This window comes from Lampris incognitus, chromosome 1, assembly GCF_029633865.1.
Source record: "Lampris incognitus isolate fLamInc1 chromosome 1, fLamInc1.hap2, whole genome shotgun sequence".
Taxonomy (NCBI): domain Eukaryota; kingdom Metazoa; phylum Chordata; class Actinopteri; order Lampriformes; family Lampridae; genus Lampris; species Lampris incognitus.
The window spans coordinates 112875184-112902072 of NC_079211.1; the positions used below are offsets into that span (position 1 = coordinate 112875184).

The following is a 26889-nucleotide window of genomic DNA, read 5'->3' on the forward strand; positions in this document are numbered from 1 at the left end:
CTAGTTTCCAGCAGAGGCTCCTGTGGTTCCACAGGGCAGAGGGCCAGTCTTGTAGCTGTTGAGGCTGGATTTGCAGGAGTGCAAGACTGCTTTGAACAAGAGGGGGAGCTGCTCCAGTGGGACATTTACCAGCTTCCCTGGAAACAAAGAATCCCCGAGCACATTAGTGTTTGGCTGCCGTCTAGTTGAGGCACAGGTACACAGGAATGACAATGTCCAAGGCTTTGCAGGGGGGGGGGGGGGCGGAAGTGGCAGTTGGGGGAAAAATCATGTTACTCCAAAAGAACAAAACTCAAGATGACAAATGAAGTGAATCTGGGGAAAGACCATCAAATGACGTGAAGATCTAAGAAGCTAATACATATCAGACCCCAAAAGCCAAGTCCACGTCTCTTATCTGAAATGTTTACACATTAAATGGAGATGGTTTGGACATGTGTGGAGGAGAGATGCTGGGTATATTGGGAGAAGGATGCTGAATATGGAGCTACCAGGGAAGAGGAGAAGAGGAAGACCAAAGAGGAGGTTTATGGATGTGGTGAGGGAGGACATGCAGGTGGCTGGTGTGACAGAGGAAGATGCAGAGGACAGGAAGAGATGGAAACGGATGATCCGCTGTGGCGCCCCCTAACGGGAGCAGCCGAAAGTAGTAGTAGAAAAAAATAAATACAACCGGTCATTTTGTACGTTAAACTGGGATTTCACTAAAACGATCATGGACGGTCAAAATGACCGCTGGTTTTTAAACTCTATATTCTGTAAAGATAAATACCCAGTTGAGATATTAATGAATTACATATGTTAGTATGTCTGTTATGAAACCAACTGACACCAAAATTAACATTTTAACAACTTTAATACTATTTTTCAAACAATTTAAAATGGCCGCAGTCCAACGCCTGTAAATACTGCAGCGCCTCGGTGGTAGTCATGGTGCGTCTGTAACAGTGTGTGTAACCAGACATGTTGGACATAATCAAACATCAAGTTTAGACTATTTCTCTCCACTGGAGGACGCTAGTGTGTTTCTAGGACAAATTCAAATTACAAGATGGTCATGTTGACTGTCCATGGTCATTTTAGGTAGCTCTTATCATAACTTTATTTTTATTTTTTTGCGCTATTGATCTAAAACCCATTTTAATGCAAATAAATGCAATTTTAGGAGCATTCAGGGAGCGGCAGGTCTTGGTCGTTCCAGGGTGAAGTTCACACATGATACATTCAGTTTACACAACTCTGAAAATGCCATCCACTGAAAAAATGTTCAGGAGTGTTGATTTCTCACATCTATCAAAAGAATCAGATGCACAGCAACAGTTTTCCTATGGCACAACAGGGTGTGTGTGTGTGTGTGTGTGTGTGTGTGTGTGTGTGTGTGTGTGTGTGTGTCCATCCATCCATCATGCAAACTGCTTATCCTGCTCTCAGGGTCGTGGGGATGCTGGAGCCTATCCCAGCAGTCACTGGGCAGCAGGCAGGGAGACACTGTCCAGGGTGTGTCGACACACACACACACACACACACACACACACACACACACACACACAGTCATTCCTAGGGACAAATTAGTACGGTCGATTCACCTGACCTACATGTCTTTGGATTGTGGGGGGAAACCGGAGCCCCCGGAGGAAACCCACGCAGACGCGGGGAGAACATGCAAACTCCGTACAGAGGACAACCCGGGGCGACTCCCAAGGTTGGAGTACCCCGGGGCTTGAACCCAGGACCTTCTTGCTGTGAGGCAACTGCGCCAACCACTGCGCCACCGTGCCCTGTGTGTGTCCCTACCTTAGAAATACTGCCAGATGCTGCCCAGAGTCAGCTGGACTGTGGCGGCTGGTCCTCTTCTATGTAATGTGGGGATTTCAGTATCGATAATATGTCAAACTGGACCACCGACACCCTGAAGTAGAATAAAACTGGCCCTGCTCGACACCTTCTCAGAACTGGATTAAGCCTATTTTATTCTTCTATTGCTCCTCAGAAATAACCACAAAGTCATCCTCCCTGGTGTTTTGTACGGAACATTTTTGCAACAAATAGAAAAAAACAAGCAAATCGGATTTAACATGCAAGGTCTCTGTGTGTGAAGATTTTTTTCAGATAACGGATTAAAAAAACCGCGTATGAAAAATTGGGACTTAGTGTGCAAAGGGCTTTAACTTGCAACAAGTTTGTAGGAACTGCAGAACACTTACAGTAAACAGAAGATGGATTAACGTGTCGCCTCACGGCCGCCCGTCCTTACCTGCAATGCAGCGGATTTCTGGCAGACACATCATGATCTCAGGGAAGCGTTTGGGCTGGTGCGGGTACTTGTACTCAGTGTAGTCCTGACACACGTACCAGTAGCGCTTGTTTAGCTGTTCTAGCTGGGAGACGTTAGTCAGTCCTCGGATATCTGCGGGATTGAACGGGTGAGGGATACAGTACGCCGTGCGGGGATACTCATGGGACATGGTAATATGGCAGAGTACTGTGCGTCACTGTTACCTTGGTTGAGGAAGTTGATGGCTTTCATGCAGGCATACTCCTCGTTGCTGACCTTCAGCTGGTGGAACTTGCGAAACAGATATATTAACCTCTCCATCACCTCCATCCCGTCCTCGCTGAACCTGAGAAAACCAGCACAAAATATAATACAAGAAAAATATAAGTGATAAGAAAATAAATAAATATAATATATGAATATACTTATATTATTTATATTGTATTATACATAGTCTATATATATATACACTACCGTTCAAAAGTTTGGGATCACCCAAACAATTTTGTGTTTTCCATGAAAAGTCACACTTATTCACCACCATATGTTGTGAAATGAATAGAAAATAGAGTCAAGACATTGACAAGGTTAGAAATAATGATTTGTATTTGAAATAAGATTTTTTTTACATCAAACTTTGCTTTCGTCAAAGAATCCTCCATTTGCAGCAATTACAGCATTGCAGACCTTTGGCATTCTAGCTGTTAATTTGTTGAGGTAATCTGGAGAAATTGCACCCCACGCTTCCAGAAGCAGCTCCCACAAGCTGGATTGGTTGGATGGGCACTTCTTTGAGCAGATTGAGTTTCTGGAGCATCACATTTGTGGGGTCAATTAAACGCTCAAAATGGCCAGAAAAAGAGAACTTTCATCTGAAACTCGACAGTCTATTCTTGTTCTTAGAAATGAAGGCTATTCCATGCGAGAAATTGCTAAGAAATTGAAGATTTCCTACACCGGTGTGTACTACTCCCTTCAGAGGACAGCACAAACAGGCTCTAACCAGAGTAGAAAAAGAAGTGGGAGGCCGCGTTGCACAACTGAGCAAGAAGATAAGTACATTAGAGTCTCTAGTTTGAGAAACAGACGCCTCACAGGTCCCCAACTGGCATCTTCATTAAATAGTACCTGTTAGAGCCTGTTTGTGCTGTCCTCTGAAGGGAGTAGTACACACCGGTGTAGGAAATCTTCAATTTTTTTAGCAATTTCTCGCATGGAATAGCCTTCATTTCTAAGAACAAGAATAGACTGTCGAGTTTCAGATGAAAGTTCTCTTTTTCTGGCCATTTTGAGCGTTTAATTGACCCCACAAATGTGATGCTCCAGAAACTCAATCTGCTCAAAGAAGTGCCCATCCAACCAATCCAACTTGTGGGAGCTGCTTCTAGAAGCGTGGGGTGCAATTTCTCCAGATTACCTCAACAAATTAACAGCTAGAATGCCAAAGGTCTGCAATGCTGTAATTGCTGCAAATGGAGGATTCTTTGACGAAAGCAAAGTTTGATGTAAAAAAAATCTTATTTCAAATACAAATCATTATTTCTAACCTTGTCAATGTCTTGACTCTATTTTCTATTCATTTCACAACATATGGTGGTGAATAAGTGTGACTTTTCATGGAAAACACGAAATTGTTTGGGTGATCCCAAACTTTTGAACGGTAGTGTATATTATAAGAAAGCACAAATATTTAAACTATAATAAGCCATTGAGCCCTGATCTGATTTGTGATTTAAGGTAAAATGAAAAAAAGCACATGGGGTGGTCGGTCAGCTTTATCACACATTCAGTAGTAGAATGGAATGACCTAAAAAGGAAAGTAAAATCTCCAAAAATGTTCCTGCACTAGCGCCTCCTCTGGTCGGTCGGGGTGCCTGTTCAAGGAGGAGGAGGAATTGGGGGGAATAGCGTGATCCTCCCACACGCTACATCCTCCTGGCGAAACTCCTCCCTGTTAGGTGATAAGAAGCGGCTGGCGGGCGTCCGGGTAGCATGGCCGTCTAGTCCGTTGCCTACCAGCATGGGGACCGCCAGATCGAATCCCCGTGTTAGCTCCGGCTTGGTCGGGCATCCCTACAGACACAAGTGGCTGTGTCTGCGGGTGGGAAGCCAGACGTGGGTATGTGTCCTGGTCATTGCACTAGCGCCTCCTCTGGTCGGTTGAGGCGCCTGTTCAGGGGGGAGGGGGAACAGCGTGATCCTCCCACACGCTAAGTCCCCCTGGCGAAACTCCTCACTGTCAAGTGAAAAGAAGCGGCTGGTGACTCCACATGTATCGGAGAAGGCATGTGGTAGTCTGCAGCCCTCCCCGGATTGGCAGGAGGGGTGGGGCAGCTCGGAAGAGTGGGGTAATTGGCTGGATACAATTGGGGAGAAAAGGGGGGGGCAGGTAAAAGGAATAGGGATTGTAGAATATCCCTAAAGAGTTTGTTGTGTTCAGTTTGATATCATTTCAGTGGGGCAAGTAATTTTGGTTGAAGGAACTCTCATGTCTCCGGTGGCCCTCCAAGTGGCCCTCCCAGTGGAACCTTTACACTACGAGTTCACGCTAGCTAGCACTGTCGCTGTAAATTACACGTTTCTAAAATGCCAAAATGTTGGCTAAATTAATTGGTCATAAATCCCGAGGAACATTAGAAGAGAATGTGCCCTGCCATGAGGTGGGATAATGTAGGCCTGATTTACACCGAGAAGACCCCCCCACACACACACACACACACACAAACACATGGTGTTTTAGCTTGGACAGTGCCGAGCTGTTAGCCCCAGACAGTGCTAGCCACAGCCCTGTCCTGAGGAATCCTTCTGTTCACGCGCCGCTAACCTGGCCCCTGTCCAGTCCCAGTTGAACTCATGAGACCAGAACAGCTGGCCTTTGAAGGAGATAGCTGTTGCCGAGGGGAACAATTAATTCCCGACGCCCGCCTTTCACTCTGGTGAAATACTGAGTTGGCACGACCCCGTGAGACTCGGTCTAGTGTTTTAGGAATCGTGTACCTTAATGATTCCTTCGAGGGCTCGGCGGCAATGAAAGTCACTCTGTGTGAGCCTCCACCAAACACGTTCACGGCGGTTCTCATCCACGCTGCCGACACTTGGTATGAAAGTTACGCCTCCACATGTGTTTTACTGCACTGCAGCTGATTTAAAATGGCTACAAGATCAGAATCAGAACACTTTGTTCATCCCCCAGGGGAAACTGGGCTCTACTACGGACTCACGTTCTAATAACCAAAAACTAACAAGATACAAGATAAGAAAATAGAAACAAATAGAAACAAGAAAAACAGAAATAATAAAATAATAATAGCTTTATATTAATAAATAATATTAATAATATGTTTAATTAAATTAATGTTGATTTTTTTATGTATAATTATTATATTAGTCTAATATTACATATTAAAATTAATTTAAAAAAAATATTAAATAGAAAAAATAATAAGATGACCATAGAGGTAAAACATGCTGCTGATAAGGGTCTTTTATTCATGTCATGAGGAAAACAGAAACTATCATGGGGGGGGGCACTGGTGGCACTTCCATTCTTCAAATATTACAGTTTAATCACTTTCCTCACCAGCAAAGTGATTAAACTGTAATATTTGAAGAATGGAAGTAGAGGGAATTTGTGATATTTGTGGTGCAAGGGAGAAAATACAGTGACTTCTAACACTGTTTTCTCCAGTCTTTTGACACACAATAAGGCAATACACATCACTGGTCCACTTCCGGTGTGGGAAGATGGCAGCGAAAATTCACGTTTTGCAGCGGTCTCACCCAGTACCGTCCATGCAGTGTCTTTGTCCACGTCTGTGTCTAAATTGTCTTTGTTTGATGGCTGGGAGAGCTTGGTCTGCTGCGTGCTGTGGGCCCAGGGACCACGGCCCTGCCTGGAGCTATGCCCGAAGAGGAAACACCGAGGGCGGTCTGACAGGATGCGGAAGCGGGGCAGGCTAGCTAACTGCTAGCCCATGCAGACCGGCAGTTCTGATAACACCAAGGGCGGTCTGGTGGCAGCCTTGCCTAACGTTGACTGTTTTTAGTGTCGTCGTGTGGAGTGCGGGGAGGTGTGTCGAAGGTGTCTGGCTGGGAGAGCAGGCGTTGGATCACACACACACACAGTAACTCACCCTTGCAGCTCATCGTCCGATGGGGTGTACTTGGCGGTGACGTCAGCCAGGTCTCCGAAGATCTGCGCGCTGTAGATGGTGAGGCAGGAGAGCAGAATGAGCTCCTGCCAGGTGGAGCTCAGCAGGCAGGTGTAGTCCTCTATGGAGAGCTCGCAGAAGAAGGGCAGCTTCTTAATCCAGGAGATCTGGCGGAACAGCAGCTCGTCCGCCAGGCGACACAGGAGGGCAAACAGCTCCACCTGCGTAACTTTGTACCTAAGATGACCACCCAAGACGTACAGTAAGTTCAACAACTGATCCTGCACACATGCAAATCCATGTTGACTGAAACACAACGTCCATTCTCTAAACATATACCCCCTTTTATTCACACCAGGGGGCAATTACATACATAGTTTGGACTGTGAGAGAAAACAAGAGAACCTGCATGAAAACCACACAAATACATGAAGAACATTTTTTTTGGTGGTGGGGGGGGGGGGTTTCCCCCTTTGTCTCCCCAATTGTACTTGACCAATTACCCCACTCTTCTGAGTCGTCCCGGTCGCTGCTCCAGCCCCCTCTGCCGATCTGGGGAGGGCTGCAGAATACCACATGCCTCCTCTGATACATGTGGAGTCGTCAGCCGCTTCTCTTCACCTGACAGTGAGGAGTTTCACCAGGGGGACGTAGTGTGTGGGAGGATCACACTATTCCCCCCAGTTCCCCCTCCCCCCTGAACAGGCGCCCCGACTGACCAGAAGAGGCGCTAGTGCAGTGACCAGGACGCATACCTACATCTGGCTTCCCACCTGCAGACACGGCCAATTGTGTCTGTAGGGACCTCCGACCAAGCCGGAGGCAACACGGGGATTTGAACCAGTGATCCTCGAGTTGGCCCAGAATGAATATATACCCTCTTTTATTCACTCCAGGGGGCAATTTAGGGTCTGGTATCCACTAAACACATATAGTTTGGACTGTGACAGAAAACAAGAGAACCTGCATGAAAACCATACAACGAGAAGGTGGGGATCGAGCCCAGCAGCACTTCTGTTTAAGCTAACAGTGCGGACCAGTAAGGCCACATATGATGTCATCACTTATCACAAAGTGAGCTCAGAATGTGAAACATCCGTGGGATTCAGAGCACACAACTGTGTCAAGTGACTCACCCGTCTTCTATCAACATCGGCGTTGCCAGCGGGGCCAGGTCCTCGGCTGCCACCAGCTGCAGCACGAGGGGGTGGGACTGGGGGTAGAGGTTGTGGGGCTGGGGCGCCAGCAGGCCGGACTGGGTGGCGTAGCTGAAAAGGTGAGGCAGGAGCTGGTAGTGTGTGGACATGGAGGTGTTGATGTACTGGTCTCTGAGGGCAGCTGTGTAGCCGTTCATTTCTAAAGAGCGACTGGGGTGCAGAGAGGGAGGGTCAACAGTTAAAACGCAAAAATGCCTGCAGGGGGCAGATAAGCATGCACGCTGATCCACAGATCAAATGACGATTTGACAGACACAATATTACACATGCTCTCAGACGACTCCCCTCCGCGCGGCTCACTGTGTACCTCGCGCCGCATACCGTGGAGTCGGCCGCTAATGCGCAGCATTGTTGCCATTCACCGCTGGCGAGATGTGGCTTGATAGCGCGGCCTATCTCAGCCAGCCGCTACTGCAATCAGCTCGTACGGCTGCGGAGATAAGGGTATTGTTTACAGACGGCAAGACTAAAATGCATGCCGCCGGACTTGCACCTAGACACTGTTCGGCCTTGATGAGCACTGACAGACAACGCACCCGTCTCCGCCGATAGCGTGGCATTATCTGCCGGTCTGGGGTGCAGAGCATATCTTCGCCACTGATGAATAGCGTAATTGATTTGGCTGGGGAGGGGGCAAGGTGCGAGGCGGTTAAGGGGCGGCCCATCGTCTCAGTGATGGTTACGGGGGGGGGGGGGGGTGAACGCGAGCACCGCCGGGCTCAGAACTCACTTGGATGACAGCGTGGAGGCGGGGGATGGCTGGTTACCCTCGGAGGCCCCGTTGCTGGGGGAGCTGTGGTCGCTGTCGCCGTTGTTGCCCCAAGTGTGCTCCGGAGCGTCCTCCTTGAACTCCTGCCCCGACATAATCCGCTCAATCTCCTCCTCGGTGATCTGAGAGACGGAGGAGGGAGATGGGGAGAGACGGGGGGAAAAAGGGGTGAGGGAGGGACAGCAGAATGGTGGAGGGACTGATGACACTGTTGTTTTGAATGATTTTTTTTACCAGAAAATTCCCAGTGTTGCTTCTAATATTTGTGTGATGATGTGCATGTGAGTCGGGGCGTTGTGTGTCTGGGTTCAGGTGACTGGAATTCACTGACAGTGTGTTGTTATTCAGAGAACGCAAAGCAGCAAGGTCACACACAGTAAGGGAAAGAAAGGTGTGTGTGTGTGTGTGTGTGTGTGTGTGTAGTTGGGGGGTTGGTGGTGTGCCCAACACAGCTAAGATAAAATCTTTTCCATACACAGTAAAATAAACTGACAATAACGCATCATCACATGTATTAGTGTGCCCACAAAACACACACACAGGCAGTCAGACAGACACACACACAAGCAAACAGAAACACACAGAGACACACACACAGGCAGACAGACAGACAAACACACAGACAGAGACAGACAGACAAAAACAGACACAGATAGACAGACACAGACACAGATAGACAGACCCACAGATGCAGACAGACACTCAGACAGATGGAGACAGATACACAGACAGAGAGACAGACACGGACACAGACAGGCAGACACTTTGTTGTCCTACAGCCGATGTGTTCTCAGCTGTTTCTCTGCTCTTCATCGTTTGGGGCTGCTTCACTTCTGACTACATTAATTCAACAGCTGAATGGAAACAGCTGTCAGTGTTAATGACCCCCCCCCCGTCCCTTCTTAATTAACACCAGTACAATTGTCTTAATGACCCATCGTCCTGTCTTAATTAACACCAGTATAAATGTTCTAATGACCCACCGTCCCTTCTTCATTAACACCAGTATAAATGTTCTAATGACCTGCCGTCCCTTCTTAATTAACACCAGTATAAATGTTCTAATGACCCACCGTCCCTTCTTAATTAACACCAGTATAAATGTTCTAATGACCCACCGTCCCTTCTTAATTAACACCAGTATAAAGGTTCTAATGACCCACCGTCCCTTCTTAATTAACACCAGTATAAATGTCTTAATGACCCACCGTCCCTTCTTAATTAACACCAGTACAAATGTTCTAATAACCCACCGTCCCTTCTTAATTAACACCAGTATAAATTTTCGAATGACCCTCCGTCCCTTCTTAATTAACACCAGTATAAATGTTCTAATGACCCACCGTCCCTTCTTAATTAACACCAGTACAAATGTTCTAATGACCCACCGTCCCTTAATTAACACCAGTATAAATGTTCTAATGACCCTCCGTCCCTTCTTAATTAACACCAGTATAAATGTTCTAATGACCCACCGTCCCTTCTTAATTAACACCAGTACAAATGTTCTAATGACCCTCCGTCCCTTCTTAATTAACACCAGTATAAATGTTCTAATGACCCACCGTCCCTTCTTAATTAACACCAGTATACATTTTCTAATGACCCACCGTCCCTTCTTAATTAACACCCGTACAAATGTTCTAATGACAAACACTTTCATGTTCTGCTTGTTACATAAAGAAAGAATAACAGTGCATGGGAGGAGTTGTGATGGATGTGCTGCATTCCTATGGTGAACGGTGAGGGTTCGAGCTGGACGGCTGGTAATTAGCCTGGGGTCAGATGTGCTCATGACCATCCATTCACTCACTCTGTCCATATTCACCACCATACTGAGGCCAGGACTAACACAACACAACATTATCAGAGTATTAACACACTGAGGCCAGAACTAATACAACACAACATTATCAGAGTATTAACACACTGAGGCCAGGACTAACACAACATTATAAGAGTTGAGTATTAACACACTGAGGCCAGGACTAACACAACACAACATTATAAGAGTATTAACACACTGAGGCCAGGACTAACACAACACAATATTATCAGAGTATTAACACACTGAGGCCAGGACTAACACAACACAACATTATAAGAGTATTAACACACTGAGGCCAGGACTAACACAACACAACATTATCAGAGTATTAACACTGAGGCCAGGTCTATCACAACACATCATCAGAGTATTATCTCAAACTGAGGGCAGGACTAACACAACACAACACCATCAGATTATTAACACACTGAGGCCAGGCCTAACACAACACAACATTATCAGAGTATTAACACACTGAGGCTAGGACTAACACAACACAACATTATCAGAGTATTATCTCACAGTGAGGCCAGGACTAACGCAACACAACATTATAAGAGTATTATCTCACACTGAGGCCAGGACTAAAACAAAACAACATTATAAGAGTGTTAACACACTGAGGCATGGACTAACACAACACAACATTATAAGAGCATTAACACACTGAGGCGAGGACTAACACAACACAACATTATAAGAGCTGAGTATTAACACACTGAGGCGAGGACTAACACAACACAACATTATAAGAGTTGAGTATTAACACACTGAGGCGAGGACTAACACAACGCAACATTATCAGAGTATTAACACACTGAGGCGAGGACTCAACACAACACAGCATTATAAGAGTATTAACACACTGAGGCCAGGACTAACACAACATTATCAGAGTATTGACACACTGAGGCGAGGACTAGCACAACACAACATTATAAGAGTTGAGTATTAACACAGAGGCGAGGACTAACACAACACAACATTATAAGAGCTGAGTATTAACACACTGAGGCGAGGACTAACACAATACAACATTATAAGAGTTGAGTATTAACACACTGAGGCGAGGACTAACACAACACAACATTAAAAGTTGAGTATTAACACACTGAGGCGAGGACTAACACAACACAGCATTATAAGAGCTGAGTATTTACACACTGAGGCGAGGACTTACACAACACAACATTATAAGAGTTGAGTATTAACACACTGAGGCGAGGACTAACACAACACAACATTATAAGAGTATTAACACACTGAGGCGAGGACTCAACACAACACAACATTTTAAGAGTTGAGTATTAACAGACTGAGGCGAGGACTAACACAACACAACATTATAAGAGTTGAGTATTAACACACTGAGGCGAGGACTAACACAACACAACATTATAAGAGTATTAACACACTGAGGCGAGGACTCAACACAACACAACATTTTAAGAGTTGAGTATTAACAGACTGAGGCGAGGACTAACACAACACAACATGATAAGAGTATTAACACACTGAGGCGAGGACTACCATAACACAAAATTGTGTTAGTTGAGTTGAGTCAGTGACTACACAGGAGCCCTGATGTTGGTGTGTAATTCACTGCTTATTAACACTGATAGGACAGTGTGTGTGTGAGTGTGCGGCAGTAAGACATCGGGAGTCAGTGTCATCACAGGCTTTATGTGGGTCCCTATTGTACACATACATAAGCAGTGTGTTGCGCTTGACACACACATTTCTGAATGCTTTTACCGCAACTGAACTGAGCGCTTGAACTGAACTTGACCTGCGGCCCAGCGCTCACAACACCTGACTGGGCTGGGGTGGTGTTCAACAATACATTTCGCCTGACTGGGCCAGGATGGTGTTCAACAATACATTTCACCTGACTTGGCCGGGGTTGTGTTCAACAATACATTTCACCTGACTGGGCCGGGATGGTGTTAAACAATAGATTTCACCTGACTGGGCCGGGATGGTGTTCAACAACACATTTCGCCTGACCGGGCCGGGATGGTGTTCAACAATACATCTCACCTGACTGGGCCGGGGTGGTGTTCAACAATACATTTCACATGACTGGGCCGGGATGGTGTTCAACAATACATTTCACCTGACTGGGCTGGGATGGTGTTCAACAACACATTTCACATGACAGGGTCGGGATGGTGTTCAACAACACATTTCACCTGACTGGGCCGAGGTGGTGTTCAACAATACATTTTACCTGACTGGGCCGGGATGGTGTTAAACAATAGATTTCACCTGACTGGGCCGGGATGGTGTTCAACAACACATTTCGCCTGACCGGGCCGGGATGGTGTTCAACAATACATCTCACCTGACTGGGCCGGGGTGGTGTTCAACAATACATTTCACATGACTGGGCCGGGATGGTGTTCAACAATACATTTCACCTGACTGGGCTGGGATGGTGTTCAACAACACATTTCACATGACAGGGTCGGGATGGTGTTCAACAACACATTTCACCTGACTGGGCCGAGGTGGTGTTCAACAATACATTTTACCTGACTGGGCCGGGATGGTGTTAAACAATAGATTTCACCTGACTGGGCCGGGATGGTGTTCAACAACACATTTCGCCTGACCGGGCCGGGATGGTGTTCAACAATACATCTCACCTGACTGGGCCGGGGTGGTGTTCAACAATACATTTCACATGACTGGGCCGGGATGGTGTTCAACAATACATTTCACCTGACTGGGCTGGGATGGTGTTCAACAACACATTTCACATGACAGGGTCGGGATGGTATTCACCAACACATTTCACCTGACTGGGTCGGGATGGTGTTCATCAACACATTTCACCTGATTGGGCTGGGGGGGTGTTCAACAACACATTTCACATGACTGGGCTGGGGGGGTGTTCAACAACACATTTCACCTGACTGGGCTGGGATGGTGTTCATCAACACATTTCACCTGACTGGGCTGGGATGGTGTTCAACAACACATTTCACATGACTGGGCTGGGATGGTGTTCAACAATACATTTCACCTGACTGGGCTGGGATGGTGTTCAACAACACATTTCACATGACAGGGTCGGGATGGTGTTCAACAACACATTTCACCTGACTGGGTCGGGATGGTGTTCATCAACACATTTCACCTGACTGGGCTGGGGGGGTGTTCAACAACACATTTCACCTGACTGGGCTGGGATGGTGTTCAACAACACATTTCACATGACTGGGCAAGGATGGTGTTCAACAACACATTTCACATGACTGGGCTGGGATGGTGTTCATCAACACATTTCACATGACTGGGCTGGGATGGTGTTCAACAACACATTTCACATGACTGGGCTGGGATGGTGTTCAACAACACATTTCATCTGACTGGGCTGGGATGGTGTTCAACAATAAATTTCACCTGACTGTGCTGGGATGGTGTTCAACAACACATTTCACCTGACTGGGCTGGGGTGGTGTTCATCAACACATTTCACCTGACTGGGCCGGGGTGGTGTTCAACAACACATTTCACCTGACTGGGCTGGGGTGATGTTCAACAACACATTTCACCTGACTGGGCTGGGGTGGTGTTCAATAACACATTTCACCTGACTGGGCTGGGGTGGTGTTCAACAACACATTTCACCTGACTGGGCTGGGGTGGTGTTCATCAACACATTTCACCTGACTGGGCTGGGATGGTGTTCAACAACACATTTCACCTGACTGGGCTCGGATGGTGTTCAACAACACATTTCACCTGACTGGGCTGGGCTGGTGTTCATCAACACATTTCAAATGAAAGACACTGGAAATGCTTATTTCATACACCCGCTTATTTACCTGGACGGGCCCGATGCTTTTGTTTCTCCCCCCTGGCATGCCATCTTCTCTGATTGCTGCAAAATAATAATTAACATTCATTAAAAAAACAACAACAACAAAAACAACAACATTCATATCCATCCATCCATCAGCCGAACCGCTTATCCTGCTCTCAGGGTCACGGGGATGCTGGAGCCTATCCCAGCAGTCATCCGGTGGCAAGCAGGGGGCCACCAGGCCATCACAGGGCCCACAAACACACATACACACACACACACACACACACACATTCATACCTACGGGCAATTTAGTACGGCCAATTCACCTGACCTACATGTCTTTGGACTGTGGGAGGAAACCGGAGTCCCCGGAGGAAACCCACGCAGACACGGAGACAACATGCAAACTCCACACAGAGGACGACCCGGGAAAAGCCCCCGGGTTGGACTACCCTGGGGCTCGAACCCAGAACCTTCTTGCTATGAGGCAACTGTGTTAACCACTGCGCCACCGTGCTGCCCTATATAATATACAGTGATGGCTGATGGCTATATTGGGTGGGTGGGCTAACAAATATATACCAGAGGTGTAAAAACCAGGTCCAGAAAGTTAATGTCCAAACCGTGTATTTGCTCCAACCAAGTTACTAAACCAGCTGATTTCATTAGCTGGTTTTCCCTACCTAGTTGAGGAGTGGTGTTGACTAGAATCTGTCGTGCATGAGTGGAGCAAATACATGGTTTGAACTTTTACTTTCTGGACCTGGTTTTTACACCTCTGTATTATACCCATCTATAGTTCACACTGCATCCATCCAACATTCAAATATTAAATGAAAATATAATTTTCCAGTGGCCCTGCTCCGTCTATTGAGTGAAAACATTGACCGTGAGATTTCCATTTGTATCACAGCACCACCTGGTGGCCAAAACCAACCACACAAAATTAAACCCAGAAGATAGAGGAAACGGGCAAAATGCGTCACTTACATTACTCATCCAGTAGGTGGCACTGTGCAACAGAACTAAACCACAACCTTTTATGGAACTCTGACGCAGACATGGACAATCCATGTATGTTGGTTGTCCCTGCTAAAAGCTGCAATACGAAGCTTTAAACTGTATGAGTCAGTGGGTATTACTGACTTATCTAAACGTATGCTGCTACCTGGTTTCACTAATCCAGCAGCAACTGAGAGCCATGCCACCCCTTCCCCCCTCCTCCTTCCTTCACGTACCTTTGCGGTTCATGCCCATCTGCAGACACTTGAGCAGGCGGCAGTACTGACAGCGGTTGCGCTGCTTGCGTGACATCTCGCAGTTCTTGTCACGGCTGCAGCGGTACACCCGCTTGTTGCAGATGCTGCGCTTGAAGAAGCCCTTGCAGCCCTCACAGGAAATGATGCCATAGTGCAGGCCTGTGGCGCGGTCTCCACAGATAAGGCAAGTACGTTGGTCAGCTGGATCATCTGGAAAACACAAGAGGACCACAGAGGATTTAGGACAGCTGTGGCCATTTCCAAGTGGCTCTCCAGCTATAGCAATTAATACGTCATGAAAAACAACAAGAACAACATGGCAATTCCTTGCTGAAGGCACAGATTACTAATTTAGACCATGGACTTGAAACTTCAGTTTTAAATCAGCCATTAGCTAATCCAAAGGAGTCTTTGTGGTCTTACTATCATGTGGTAAAGGGACAGGAGAGGCAGCAGAGGCTGCAGACATCTTGCATGTTTTATTCAGCAGCTCTGACAAGAGAAAGGAGCGAGCTGAAATGACACAAGTGATATGTTTACAGTCTCTCCTTTCACCTCCCAAGCAACAATGGCATCTATGCTACTCTAACACAGCATACCCAGTTTTGCTTGGAGCCTTTCCACTTCTGTTTATTCTCCAGTGTAGCAAAAATAAAATCCTTACCACTCACATTTTATTAACAAAGAATAAAATCTGCATAACACACCCCTCATTAGCAGGGGTTTTCCAAGCATTAGACAGGGAGCATCCCTACAGACAGCATCAAGTCACCGGGCCTACCTTGCCCGGTGACTTGAGCATCGCCCCCCCCCAGCATCGCCCCCCCCCCATCTTAATTAAAGGCATAACAGGATGATTCTTCAATTAAGGGGAGTTTTTTGTTTTTCTGTCCCCAGGGTAGATTTTCATGAAGAAAAAAAACGTTGTTTTGAAAAAGCAATTATTGTATTAGAGTTAGGTTGTGTTAGCTATGGGAAAAAAATGTGTGCCTCAATGACACCATTTTAATACTTTGTCAGGATGTTGAAAATTCAAATGTGTCAGAATTCCACTGTTTTGGGCTTAACTTCTCCTCTATAATAAAGTAATAAAATTGTTAAATTCATTAAAGCTTTACTTTGCATTTTCTCATAATAATTTAAAAAGACATTTTTCAAATTCATGTGGTTTATTTATGTGCAGTTTGCCCATTTTTATAGTTAAATATCGCTGTCCCTCATACATCTGTCATTACCATCACGCCCAACATTTTAGAGCAGCAACGTTTTTTCAAACATGGTTGCCATGGAAACGAGAAATGCCAAAGGCGCGTGATCAGTCATGGCAGAAGCGTGACTTGTTCATGTGCACAAATGTAATGTGAAGGTTTATATGTCCTGACCTGACAGGATGGTTATTACAAGTCCTTACCAGACACGTTACTAGTTGAGTATTTTAGTTCAGAAATAAGAACCTTCACTTTATTCACGTATATTCATTGTACGGTTCTCTTCTTCTTCTTTCAACGTTACAGTACATTGTATGCTAGCTAACAAGTTAGCTTAGCAAGTCTAAGACTTAGCCAACTTTTTCTCCAAAAAGTGAAACTTGTCATTACCATCACGTGGCATTACCATCACTTGTCATTACGTCACATTTTGCTATTACAACTTTGATAAAAAGCATCATAACATCAAACTTATTTTGTAGGATGCACAAAGCTACGCTGAGATATTTGTTCCACACCACTTAACAGAGCTTTTGGGGGGGGAAATAAGATTTTAAAGCATTTTATTTTCGTCAAAATTTCAAAGGCCAAACGTGCCCCAAATTCAAGACTCACCCAACAACAAGAAGAAGAATTCGCTTGAAATAAACGGTTAGCATTTACAGTTTGAAAATGTATATTTTGAACACTCAGTCCTGATATAATCTCTCAAAATCAGTAAACGTGGTTAAGAATCGGTATGTAGGCCAGTGCCTACTGGTGCGTGTTTCCGGAGTTGGAAAACTGAACAAGTGACGGTCACCTTGAAACGGTTCAGAACGGGGGATCTAACAGTGGTGCGCGCTGCTCGGGCCTAAGCCTGACCTATCCGGCTGAAGACGCGCTCCGGGAAACACACGGTGCAGTCCTCTCAAGCCCACCACGGGTTACTGGAAGCAGCGGCGGGCCCAGGCGAAGAAGACCCAACTTTAAATATACATCGTCATACCCACTGCGGGGTTCAGACGGTCCCTTGTATTTCCTGCTTTTTTTTCCCCGCGCCGCCCCTGAAACTCTCTGTCGCCACCCAGCGGACTGGAGCCCCACACCTTAAAACCACTGCTCTGTATTTTAAAGTCTCACATAATTTGGCAGATGTTGTGCTGTCTCTCATTTTGACAGATTTGCCCCCCCCACCAATGGTGGACATCTTATTTGAGAACTGAGCTCTTTAAAATCAATTTACACTAAAAGTTTCACCTCTCATAGTATTACTGTGACACCTAGCAAGATTAATTTGGTGCCTTAATACGATGAAGAGCAAGCCCTGTAACCTGAAAGTAATAGGTGGGCTCCCGATCATTAACCTTAACCTTGTTTCCAAAAAAAAAGGGGGGGGTGTTTTCGCTGAACTTTTCAAAATGTGAAAAGTTGTTAAGACAGGAATATGTGAGGAAGGGTGGGGCGGTAATTTGGAACATATGTTGAGGGGGATATATGGGGGCTTGAGCGAGAAGAGGACTCACAGCAGAGGACGTGGTGTGGAACAGGATGTCCTGCACAAAGCACTGTAAAAAAAATAGCTGGGTGACTTACAGAGTGCCCGAGGTTTGAAGCGGCAAAACATCGTATGCTCCACATAGGAGAGGAGGAACTCAATGACAGCAAAGACCCAAACAGCAAATCTAGTGAGCCCTCTGCAACACACTATAAACTGATACAAGTGATGTGTCCATGCATACATGTATGTCTGCACACACACACACACACACACACACACACACACACACACACACACACACACACACACACACACACACACACACACACACACACGTTAGCATGAGAGGAGGGGGCTTGAGAGCTCGAGAGAGGATCAGAGAGAAGTGTAGTCTGTTGAGTGCTTCTCTTGAGAACTTCATATATTCTCGGGTTTGCTTTACGGAACATCAAGGTAACCTGCAGGCCGGTGCAAAAGCAAAGTGTTAAGACAGCAGTCTTTAAAAGCTGTTGAAAATCTTCCCTTAATCCCCCCCATCTACCGGCCACAATAATGACAGCCACGGAGGAAGCCCAGAATTAAGTCTGAGCACATTCTCTGCTGTCCACAGTGTGAAGGGCTATCAGACTTAGACATGCAGCCCCCCCCCCCATACACACACATACACACACAGCAGACAGCTCTCCATCCCCACAGAGAGCAGATGGGTTGGATTCCATGGTTACAGTGAATGGTCCTGCTCTGCAAAGCTCGACTGCAGTTGGAATGTAGCTAGTGCGCTGATCTGTATCGAGGCTTGTTCTGCCAGCATCGCTCCGAGATCCAACATTAAAGGGGAAGATAACGCGGCAACTTCGCCCTCCACCCACCAGCTTGTTTTCCCTAATTATGATGTCAGCTAACAAGGTCACATCTGTTTATCCCAGCTATCCGTCTTGGGATGCAACATTCATGTCTTCTGCCAAAGGGAGGGCTATTGCAAACGTGATCAGAATAATTAGAATATCTGTCAAATTCTTCCACGTGGTTTAACTCGCATTTTTTGGAGTGAAATTCTTTGAGCCCTTTCCTCCGACCCCGCAGCGCATTAGCAGCAATGAAATCAGGGTTCCGCTGATAGTAAAGCTTTAACCTGCAGTACCGGCCAGACTGGCTGGTGTCTCTCCGTGGCTCTGGGAACAGGTCTGAAGGGAACGTCTAGCAGGTTGGTTAATGCTGCCTGCTGAGTCTGAAGATTAACTTAGACATCTGATTAATATGGGACCGGGAACTTAAGAGCCTCAATTATCTGTGTAGGTCATTAGGCAGAGCAAGGCAGCAACACTTCCAAGGTTCAGGCTTCCGTTGATGAAGCACAGCACTGCATTTCTGTTAGGGTTTAGGTGCTTTTCTTTTTTCTTCTTCTTTTTTTTTAAACAAGTCTTTATTTACCTTCTGGGCTTGTAAGCTGTTCTTCCGGCAACACCCTGCCTCACACACATCCAGTTACATATGTTCACCTGGGAACGGCCCAACCTGGCATCTTCTGAGTTTTAGCCCCTCAGGCAGCTGGGGAGGAGGGGGGGGGGTTAAGTGCCTTGCTTAAAGGGCCCACTAAGGCTGTAATGTGGGAAGTAGGTTTGCGTCTCTTTAACGCCCCACACACAGATTTTTTCAGCTGGTCTGCAGATTTGCCATGGCAACCTGCCGACCATGAGGTCTCTTCTCTGACAAAGGCCATACAGCTGGCGTGTGCAGTGACGGTACTGTAAGGCATCATGAGCGTTTGCGACGTTATGCCTGCACCCCTTTTTAGCCTGTGATGTTATGCCTACACCCCTTTTTAGCCTGTGACGTTATGCCTACACCCCTTTTTAGCCTGTGATGTTATGCCTACACCCCTTTTTAGCCTGTGACGTTATGCCTGCACACCTTTTTAGCCTGTACCAGGTAGGGATATGTGGAATAAATACAAAGCTGCTTAACTGCCGAGCACACTACATTTCTATCGGCATCCTTTTCCCTCCAACGATATGGGGGTCGGTAACGGGCTAATCCAGCCACAGAGCACTGATTAAAAGGTGCAATATTTTGACAATAAACAAGGTTATAGTAGCAGTCTTTTATGTCTGAGTAGGGAGGACTGAGTCGCTGCACGTCTAATTTGGAGGACCTCTTCATCAGAGGCATGTGGCGGAGTGGAGTGCTAAGCCTCGGAGAGGGCCTCCGCAGACAGCTGCAGGGTTCATGTACTAAAGGTAATTAGAGGGGGTGGCGGCGGCATAAAGCCTCAACCAGATATAATGAACAGTGAATGAAAGACTTCTAAAGCCCAAAGAGAGATTACCATTTAAATGGTGTGAGGTTTTACTTTGCTCCCCTCGGGAATCTGCCGGGGCAGCCATACTGTACAGAGACAATAGGGTCAGAGGATGATCTGGCCGCCGGATTAGAATTCAACTGTTCTACTGATTAACTCTCGGGACCACAGAGATGAATTCATCTCAGGGAGGAGCATATACCGGTGAACCCCGATTAAAAAAATATCTTCCCTTATACATCTCACACATAAATCTCTCTCCAACTTCAGTTTTGTTTTTTTCTCACCAGGCACAGTTTGTGCAATGTAAAGAACTGGGAGTTACTGATAAACATTATGTGTGACCCACTGAGTTACAGAACTTTAATTTTTTGAGGAATTCTTCTTTGAGGTAACTAAACCGTCATATGCAGGGGCATTTTAAATACCCAAAAGCCACCAATGGCAGGCCATATATTACTTTAAAAAGGAGGACTTGCACACGCTTGACTAGAACAAGCTTCAGGCTGGACCACATAGAGGACTGAGAGTCATCAAGTGGAATCTGAATAGTGGATGAGCTCAGATTCAGTGTGGGGTCTGAATAAAGAGCTTTTCAGTTATGAAGCTCCATTATGAACCTGGGCAAGATTTCCAGAGAAGCGAGTCCAACTAACTGCACTAAATTTCAGCTCAACACTGATTGTCGAGCTACGTTCAGCTGAAAGTAGGCTCTTTCCTCAGCATGAACCGCGGTGCTGTGGTTTGGGACATATATGTGCACAGCCGCTGCTCACTGATCGCTCACTATTTTGAATCGTCTTCTGCAAGCGGAGCTAAGCCTGAGGCCATATGAAGGCCTCAAGTGTCATAAAGCACATCGAAGATCAAATAAATCATAGCATGGATCCTCACCTCCTCAGCAAGCCATTTGTCTGCTTTTCTTGGCCCATGTGGCCATTCAGAGAATGCATTAAAACCATATATTTTACTGACCACCCTATGTGAAATGCCTGACTTCCTTCAGTGAGAGAAAAATACAATGGCAATTAGTTCCTTTACTCACGCTTCCAGAAGCTTATTTGTCGAATCTATCACCCTCTCTTTCAAGTGCATGGCCACCATATAAACAGGCTGCTTCACACCTTCACACACTTGATCTCACCGTTATACGTCCCCCATCCCCTCCACACACCCCCAGCCCCCCCACCTCCTCCAGCCCCCCCCCATCTCCTCCAGCTCCTCCCAGAGGGGGTTGTAGTTTTGGTGGCTGCCATATACTAAATTTGAATTTATATCAAATAGAAAGAGAGTTACAGATGTTTTTATCCAGCACAATTTACAACAAGTCAGCAGAACTGCAACATGTTTGTGAATGGTCAGCTAGTTTACAATTAATACAACTACACAACAGCTGGTAGTAGTAGTACTAGTAGTAGCAGTAGCAGTCGTAGTAGCAGTAGTAGTAGTAGGGTAGTAGTAGTAGTAGTGGTAGTAGTAGTAGTAGTAGGGTAGTAGAAGTAGTAGTAGAATTACTACTACTACTACTACTAGTAGTAGTAGCAGTAGTAGTAGAGTAGTAGTAGGGTTGTAGTAAGCAGTAGTAGTAGTAGTAGTAGTAGTAGTAGGGGGGGTCAAAGTCAACACCCACAACTAGACTGGGATTTCTGGAATGATTCAACATAATTGGAAAGCTAACTGGAAAAGTGGAGCAATAAGAACCAGGAGGGATGGATGATAGGCAAGGTCTTCCTGGGCTGGGGGCTTCGCCCTGCATCAGGAGACAGGGCGATAAATCCCACCGAGGTGACAGGAGAGAGAGTTATAACACCAATCTTTTGCTTCATCTTGAACTCCTCTCTCTCTCGCTCTCTCTCTGGAACCTAAAAATGCCCTGTCATCCCCTCCCCCTCCCCCAGCCTCCCCCCGGGCCCATTAAAGGCTGCATTGTTTCCCAGAGGTCAGCCCGGGTTTCACTCCAAACCTTTAACGCAAACCAGGAAATGCAAGTCAAGCATTCTAAGCCCCAGTCAGCGGTGAAAACAAACAACACTCTTGTTTCCCACCATGCCAGATATGCTCCCACATAGAACGGTAGTAACATGGCTAAACTGGGGTGATTCACCATGCTGTGGCAAGGCTGGATGGAGCAGTCACATTGAAGGAAAGCTGCTTGTTATTTATTTGCTTGATACTTTGAGGAAGATAAAACAATAGCTGCCAAAAGTCAAGACTTTAAACGCCTTGGCTCATTTGCTGATGAAAGCAGTTTGCTGACGATGATGCACTTATCAAAATTTTACTTTGGTGATCACTTCCTGCCGTGTAATGCTTCACAAATAGTCAATTGCTGATTTCAGTTGCACAATGCTTAAGTCAGTCAAGTCACAAATTGTGTTAATAGTATGTCAAGGTAATTAACAACAGCAAACAGGCTAAATTATTTCTTAAAACTGTGCATGTGAGTCGTGCCAATGCTAACGTCAGCAGGTTTAGTAGCGGTTAGCTTGTCTCCTGCGTAGGCCTTACAGTAGCTGTGAGGAGGACACACATACATGTCCAAGCCAAACCTCCTCATTGTCTGCTGCCCGGTAAGACACAAGCTGATGTGTAATGCTGAGCAGCCTTTTAGTGTGTAGGAACAACAGCGCCTGTGAAGGTTTCACTCATGTGGTTTTGTCTCGGCTTCTCTTCACAGTCGTGCCCAGCTGAGAGAGAGCGGGGGATGGAGGAATCTGTACTTTTCCGTTGCAAGCTCGCTCTCCTCTCTCTCTCGCTCCCTCTCTCTGGCTCACATGTTGTCTATCTGTATCTGTCTATCCTGAGGGGGGACATGTTGTGCCTTGCTAGGAGCGGTGTGTACATGCCCTGCACAGAGGGAACGGAGGTTAGCAGGACCAGAGGCCTTCTGGGCCACACATCTCCAACATTCCTGTGGACTCTGCTATCTCAGCACACTGTGATGCTAATCTACACACTTAATGGAGTGCAGATTGGGTTCATCCATACGACAATGGTGACCTGTTGATATTGCTGAGCTGATAAGGCGCACCATACCGAGATGAAGGAGGTGCTCGGGCATTAGAGGCTAAGTCATTAGCATTAAGTAATGACAACCAGGGCAGGATTTAATGTTATGCTAATACAGCCCGGGTCTGGTTTAAGATCGCTCCACATTAGAGAACGAAGCTTCGTCTAAGTAGCGCCACGTACGCTGCTGTAAGACTTGGTGCTGAACATGTGAAGCTTCACGGTAATGCCACATTTTATGCCAGAAATCTCAAAATGAACGGTGATGCCAGCCTTTACAGCACGTCCAGGTTGCTTCTACGTCCTCCCCTGGTGACGGAGCACACCATCAACACTACCGGCCCAGACTTTACTGTTCTTCCTCTTTTATTTTCAACCCCACATTTTGCTGAGGCCTTGTCATAAAACCAACAGTAAGTCTCATTATTGTTGCATTTTTTTTTTTACTTCTTCTTCTTCTTCTTCTTCTTCTTCTTTCAGCTTATTCCCTGTTTCTCAGGGGTCGCCGGAGCGGATCTTACAGTTTCCATTGGTACCCCGTGAGGGCACAGCACCAGTGGGCGCCGTTGTCAACCCAGGCCTTGCCTTTTTTTTTATTTAAATAGTGTAATTTCATCAGTAACTATTGACATGGTCAATGTTTGTTCCTCAGCAGTGAAGCCCAAGTTATGTCACCAGTAATCTGATGTCAGAACGTTATAATCTGCAAATGAAACAGAGGTTGAATATAATCCAACTGTGGTAAAGCAAACTTCCCTGTTCCTGCCATATATAAAACTCACGCTGCACTCACTCAGCCGGAAATGTTCGAGTCACCCATAAAAAAAGCTCAGATAGGAGTCAGATGTAGTATTCAAACCATATCAAGGGAAAAAACCACCGGTCCGTTCTGCAAGTGGGGCAAAAGCAGACCAGTGCTGTTTGAATGGGGGCTATTTTCCTTTTCTCATTCAGTTTGAGAAACAAGAACAGTGACGCCACTAATTAGTCAGAGCGGCTTTGCAGGCCGCCCGGCTTTGATGTGGGCCTGAAACAGCCCGGCCACGCCGATACCAACCATCCAGTGGCTTTTACAGCCCCGGCTTTGTGATACCGGCTCACATGAAAGCGCTTTAATCAAAGTCTTCCTGCATTCAGGGCAGCCGTCCACACGCCGCCCCGGTGGCTATCAACCACCGGCTCCTCACACCAACAACAACAACCCTGTTCTGCCTCCCCAAAATATATATATGATGAGAAGTCCTCGGACACACGGGGCTCGTCTCATCTGGTGTGTTGTGTTGACAGATAGGCTACTGTCTCAGTAATGTATTTATTCTGAAACTATTGTATAGACTAAAACGACATCTGCAACGCATCAAATTAGCTCTATTCTGTGTGTGTGTTTGTGTGTGTGTGTTGGTGTGGGGGGGGTCTGTGTGTTTTCACTGGGGGATGGGTGCAGGCAGTTGCAACAACAACAGTTTGAAGACACAGGTCTAAAACATGACAGGGTTGATAGTTTGGTTGCAGCAGACAAACATGCTGGGGGTTTTGGGGGGGGTTGGGTTTTTAAAAAAAAATTTTTTAGTTTTTGGGTTTTTTTGGTCAAATGAGGGAAAATCACACACAGCGCAAAAACAGGCAGCCTCCATTACCGGTTATTTATAGACGAGTATTACAGAGTCACAAGAGTGCCTGACCTCCCCCGCTGTTATTGATCTTCACATTGCTTCTGTCCTCCGCATCCACACACGTGCACACACACACGCACACGCACACACACACCAACACACACGCGCACAAACAAGCTCAAGCTGTATGTGTATGGCCCTTCCTTTGCCCCTGTTCTTTCTTTGTTTCTGTCTCTTGCCTTTGTCTCGACCCCTCACACAAACATACACACACACACACACACACACACACACACACACACACACACACACACACACAAACACGCCAACACGCATACACACACACCCAACACACACACCAACACACACAGAGACCCAAAAATAATTGTTCTCATGGAAAGAGCGTAGAGGAAGAAAAGGTCCTTAATGCTGGAGACATAGAAGAAGTGACGTGTGTGTAAGTGGGGGGTGGGGGCGAGGTGGGGGTTGTGCCTTACAAGGAGGTAAGAACCGAGGACCCTCCTCAACCGCAGCGCGAGCGGCAACATGGCCGCTGGCCGGCCGCGGATTACGAGTGGGGGAGGGGAGGGATACAGTAACGCGCTTCCTGCGCGAGACCGTGAGACGCTCCAAAATCCTCGGAAGCGAATCAACGCGACGGACGGGCCGCGCGCGCAAGTTTTGTTCGTCTCTTCTCGCCGAACTCGGGGCGCGTGAGCATATTAAAGCCAGGGGACTCGCGCGTTATGGCGGAAACGGACTCAGCCGGCAGCCGGAGAGACGGAAGAGGCGCGCGCTGCGCGAGGCTTCTTCTTCTTCTTCTTCGTTTTTTTTTTACACCGACAGTTTAAATTCTTCTTCGCTCGGCCGTGTGGAACATGTCAAATTACAACTCACGACTTCCACGTCCAAACACAAACAGAGCAGAACAACGCAGCCTAAAACGTCACAACACGGTTTGTTTCGTTTGGAGAACTGAAATAAGTTGACAACACCCAATGGACCGAAGAAGTGAGCAGTTTGCGATCAACTACGTTCGAAGAAGAGCCTTTAAATGGGGGAAATTAGGTTAATACAAATTTCAGTCTTTTGGGGGGAAAACGGTCAGCTGTCGGATAGAAATAAAATTTTTAAAAAGCCCAGACTGTTTAGTGGTTGTTTAAACGCGTGTTGTGGCGGACTAAGAATACTGTTGGGTTTGGGTCGGTAGTGTTTGGAGCAGGCCCGGGGTGCCCAGCAGAGATCCTCCCCCGGCCCTCCATCATAAACACTGCTGACTGTGTGCAAACCCTTTCCCAGATGGGCCACACAACCATATAAGAGATCAATACACACGGAGGCAACGCTGCAATTCACAGCAGGGCTGAGACTGGTCATTATACCCGACTGTGCACCAACATAAACAATGCACTCAAAATCTAAACCTCAATCACGAAGAACAAGTCACAAGGTGAAATATCTTGGTGTTCCTTGGTCAGAGTTGAAAACCATGAGCAAGCCCATGATAATAAAACAATTAAAGGACAGCTCTCTTTAATCACAGCATATGGATAATCCCTTCAGTAGAAGTGAATTTAATATACCAATAGATGAACGTCATTGCAGAGCAAAATAAATGAAATTTCTATTCAATTGCAGCAAACTAGTCTCTTTCATTTACACACAATTAGGTGCGTGAAAAGCAACACAACTCGTCACAACGTCCCTTACCTTCCCATGTATCCATTTCATGCTTCTGCTAGTCTGCCTGGACGCCATTCAAGCATGGATTCCGCTAAAGAAAAGCCACAGGGCATGGGAGCCTTGGCCTCATGACACTCTCTCTCTCTCTCTCTCTCTCTCTCTCTCTCTCTCTCTCTCTCTCTCTCTCTCTCTCTCTCTCTCTCTCTCTCTCTCTCTCTCTCTCTCTCTCTCTCTCTCTCTCTCTCTCTCTCTCTCTCTCTCTCTCTCTCTCTCTTCTGTCTTTC

General features: G+C 46.4%; 1 protein-coding gene across 1 annotated transcript; it reads right to left on the reverse strand.

Annotated features, from left to right (window-relative positions):
- Window positions 1-26697, reverse strand: nr6a1a (nuclear receptor subfamily 6, group A, member 1a). Its single transcript, XM_056293318.1, has 9 exons — window positions 26633-26697; window positions 15293-15523; window positions 14074-14129; window positions 8374-8534; window positions 7563-7793; window positions 6409-6663; window positions 2500-2621; window positions 2255-2407; window positions 1-137 (listed from the first exon to the last, which is right to left on the reverse strand). Exons 1-9 carry the CDS (start codon window positions 26646-26648, stop codon window positions 1-3), a joined length of 1362 nt encoding a protein of 453 aa, XP_056149293.1. The 5' UTR covers window positions 26649-26697.
- Window positions 26698-26889: the final 192 nt, after the last annotated feature.

Excerpts from the sequence above, each read along its gene's own strand:
- nr6a1a (XM_056293318.1), bottom strand. Across the intron at positions 14,130-15,292 it reads GATGGGCATGAACCGCAAAG|CAATCAGAGAAGATGGCATG; the intron begins GTACGTGAAGGA and ends ATTATTTTGCAG. Across the intron at positions 138-2,254 it reads AGAAATCCGCTGCATTGCAG|GGAAGCTGGTAAATGTCCCA; the intron begins GTAAGGACGGGC and ends CTTTGTTTCCAG.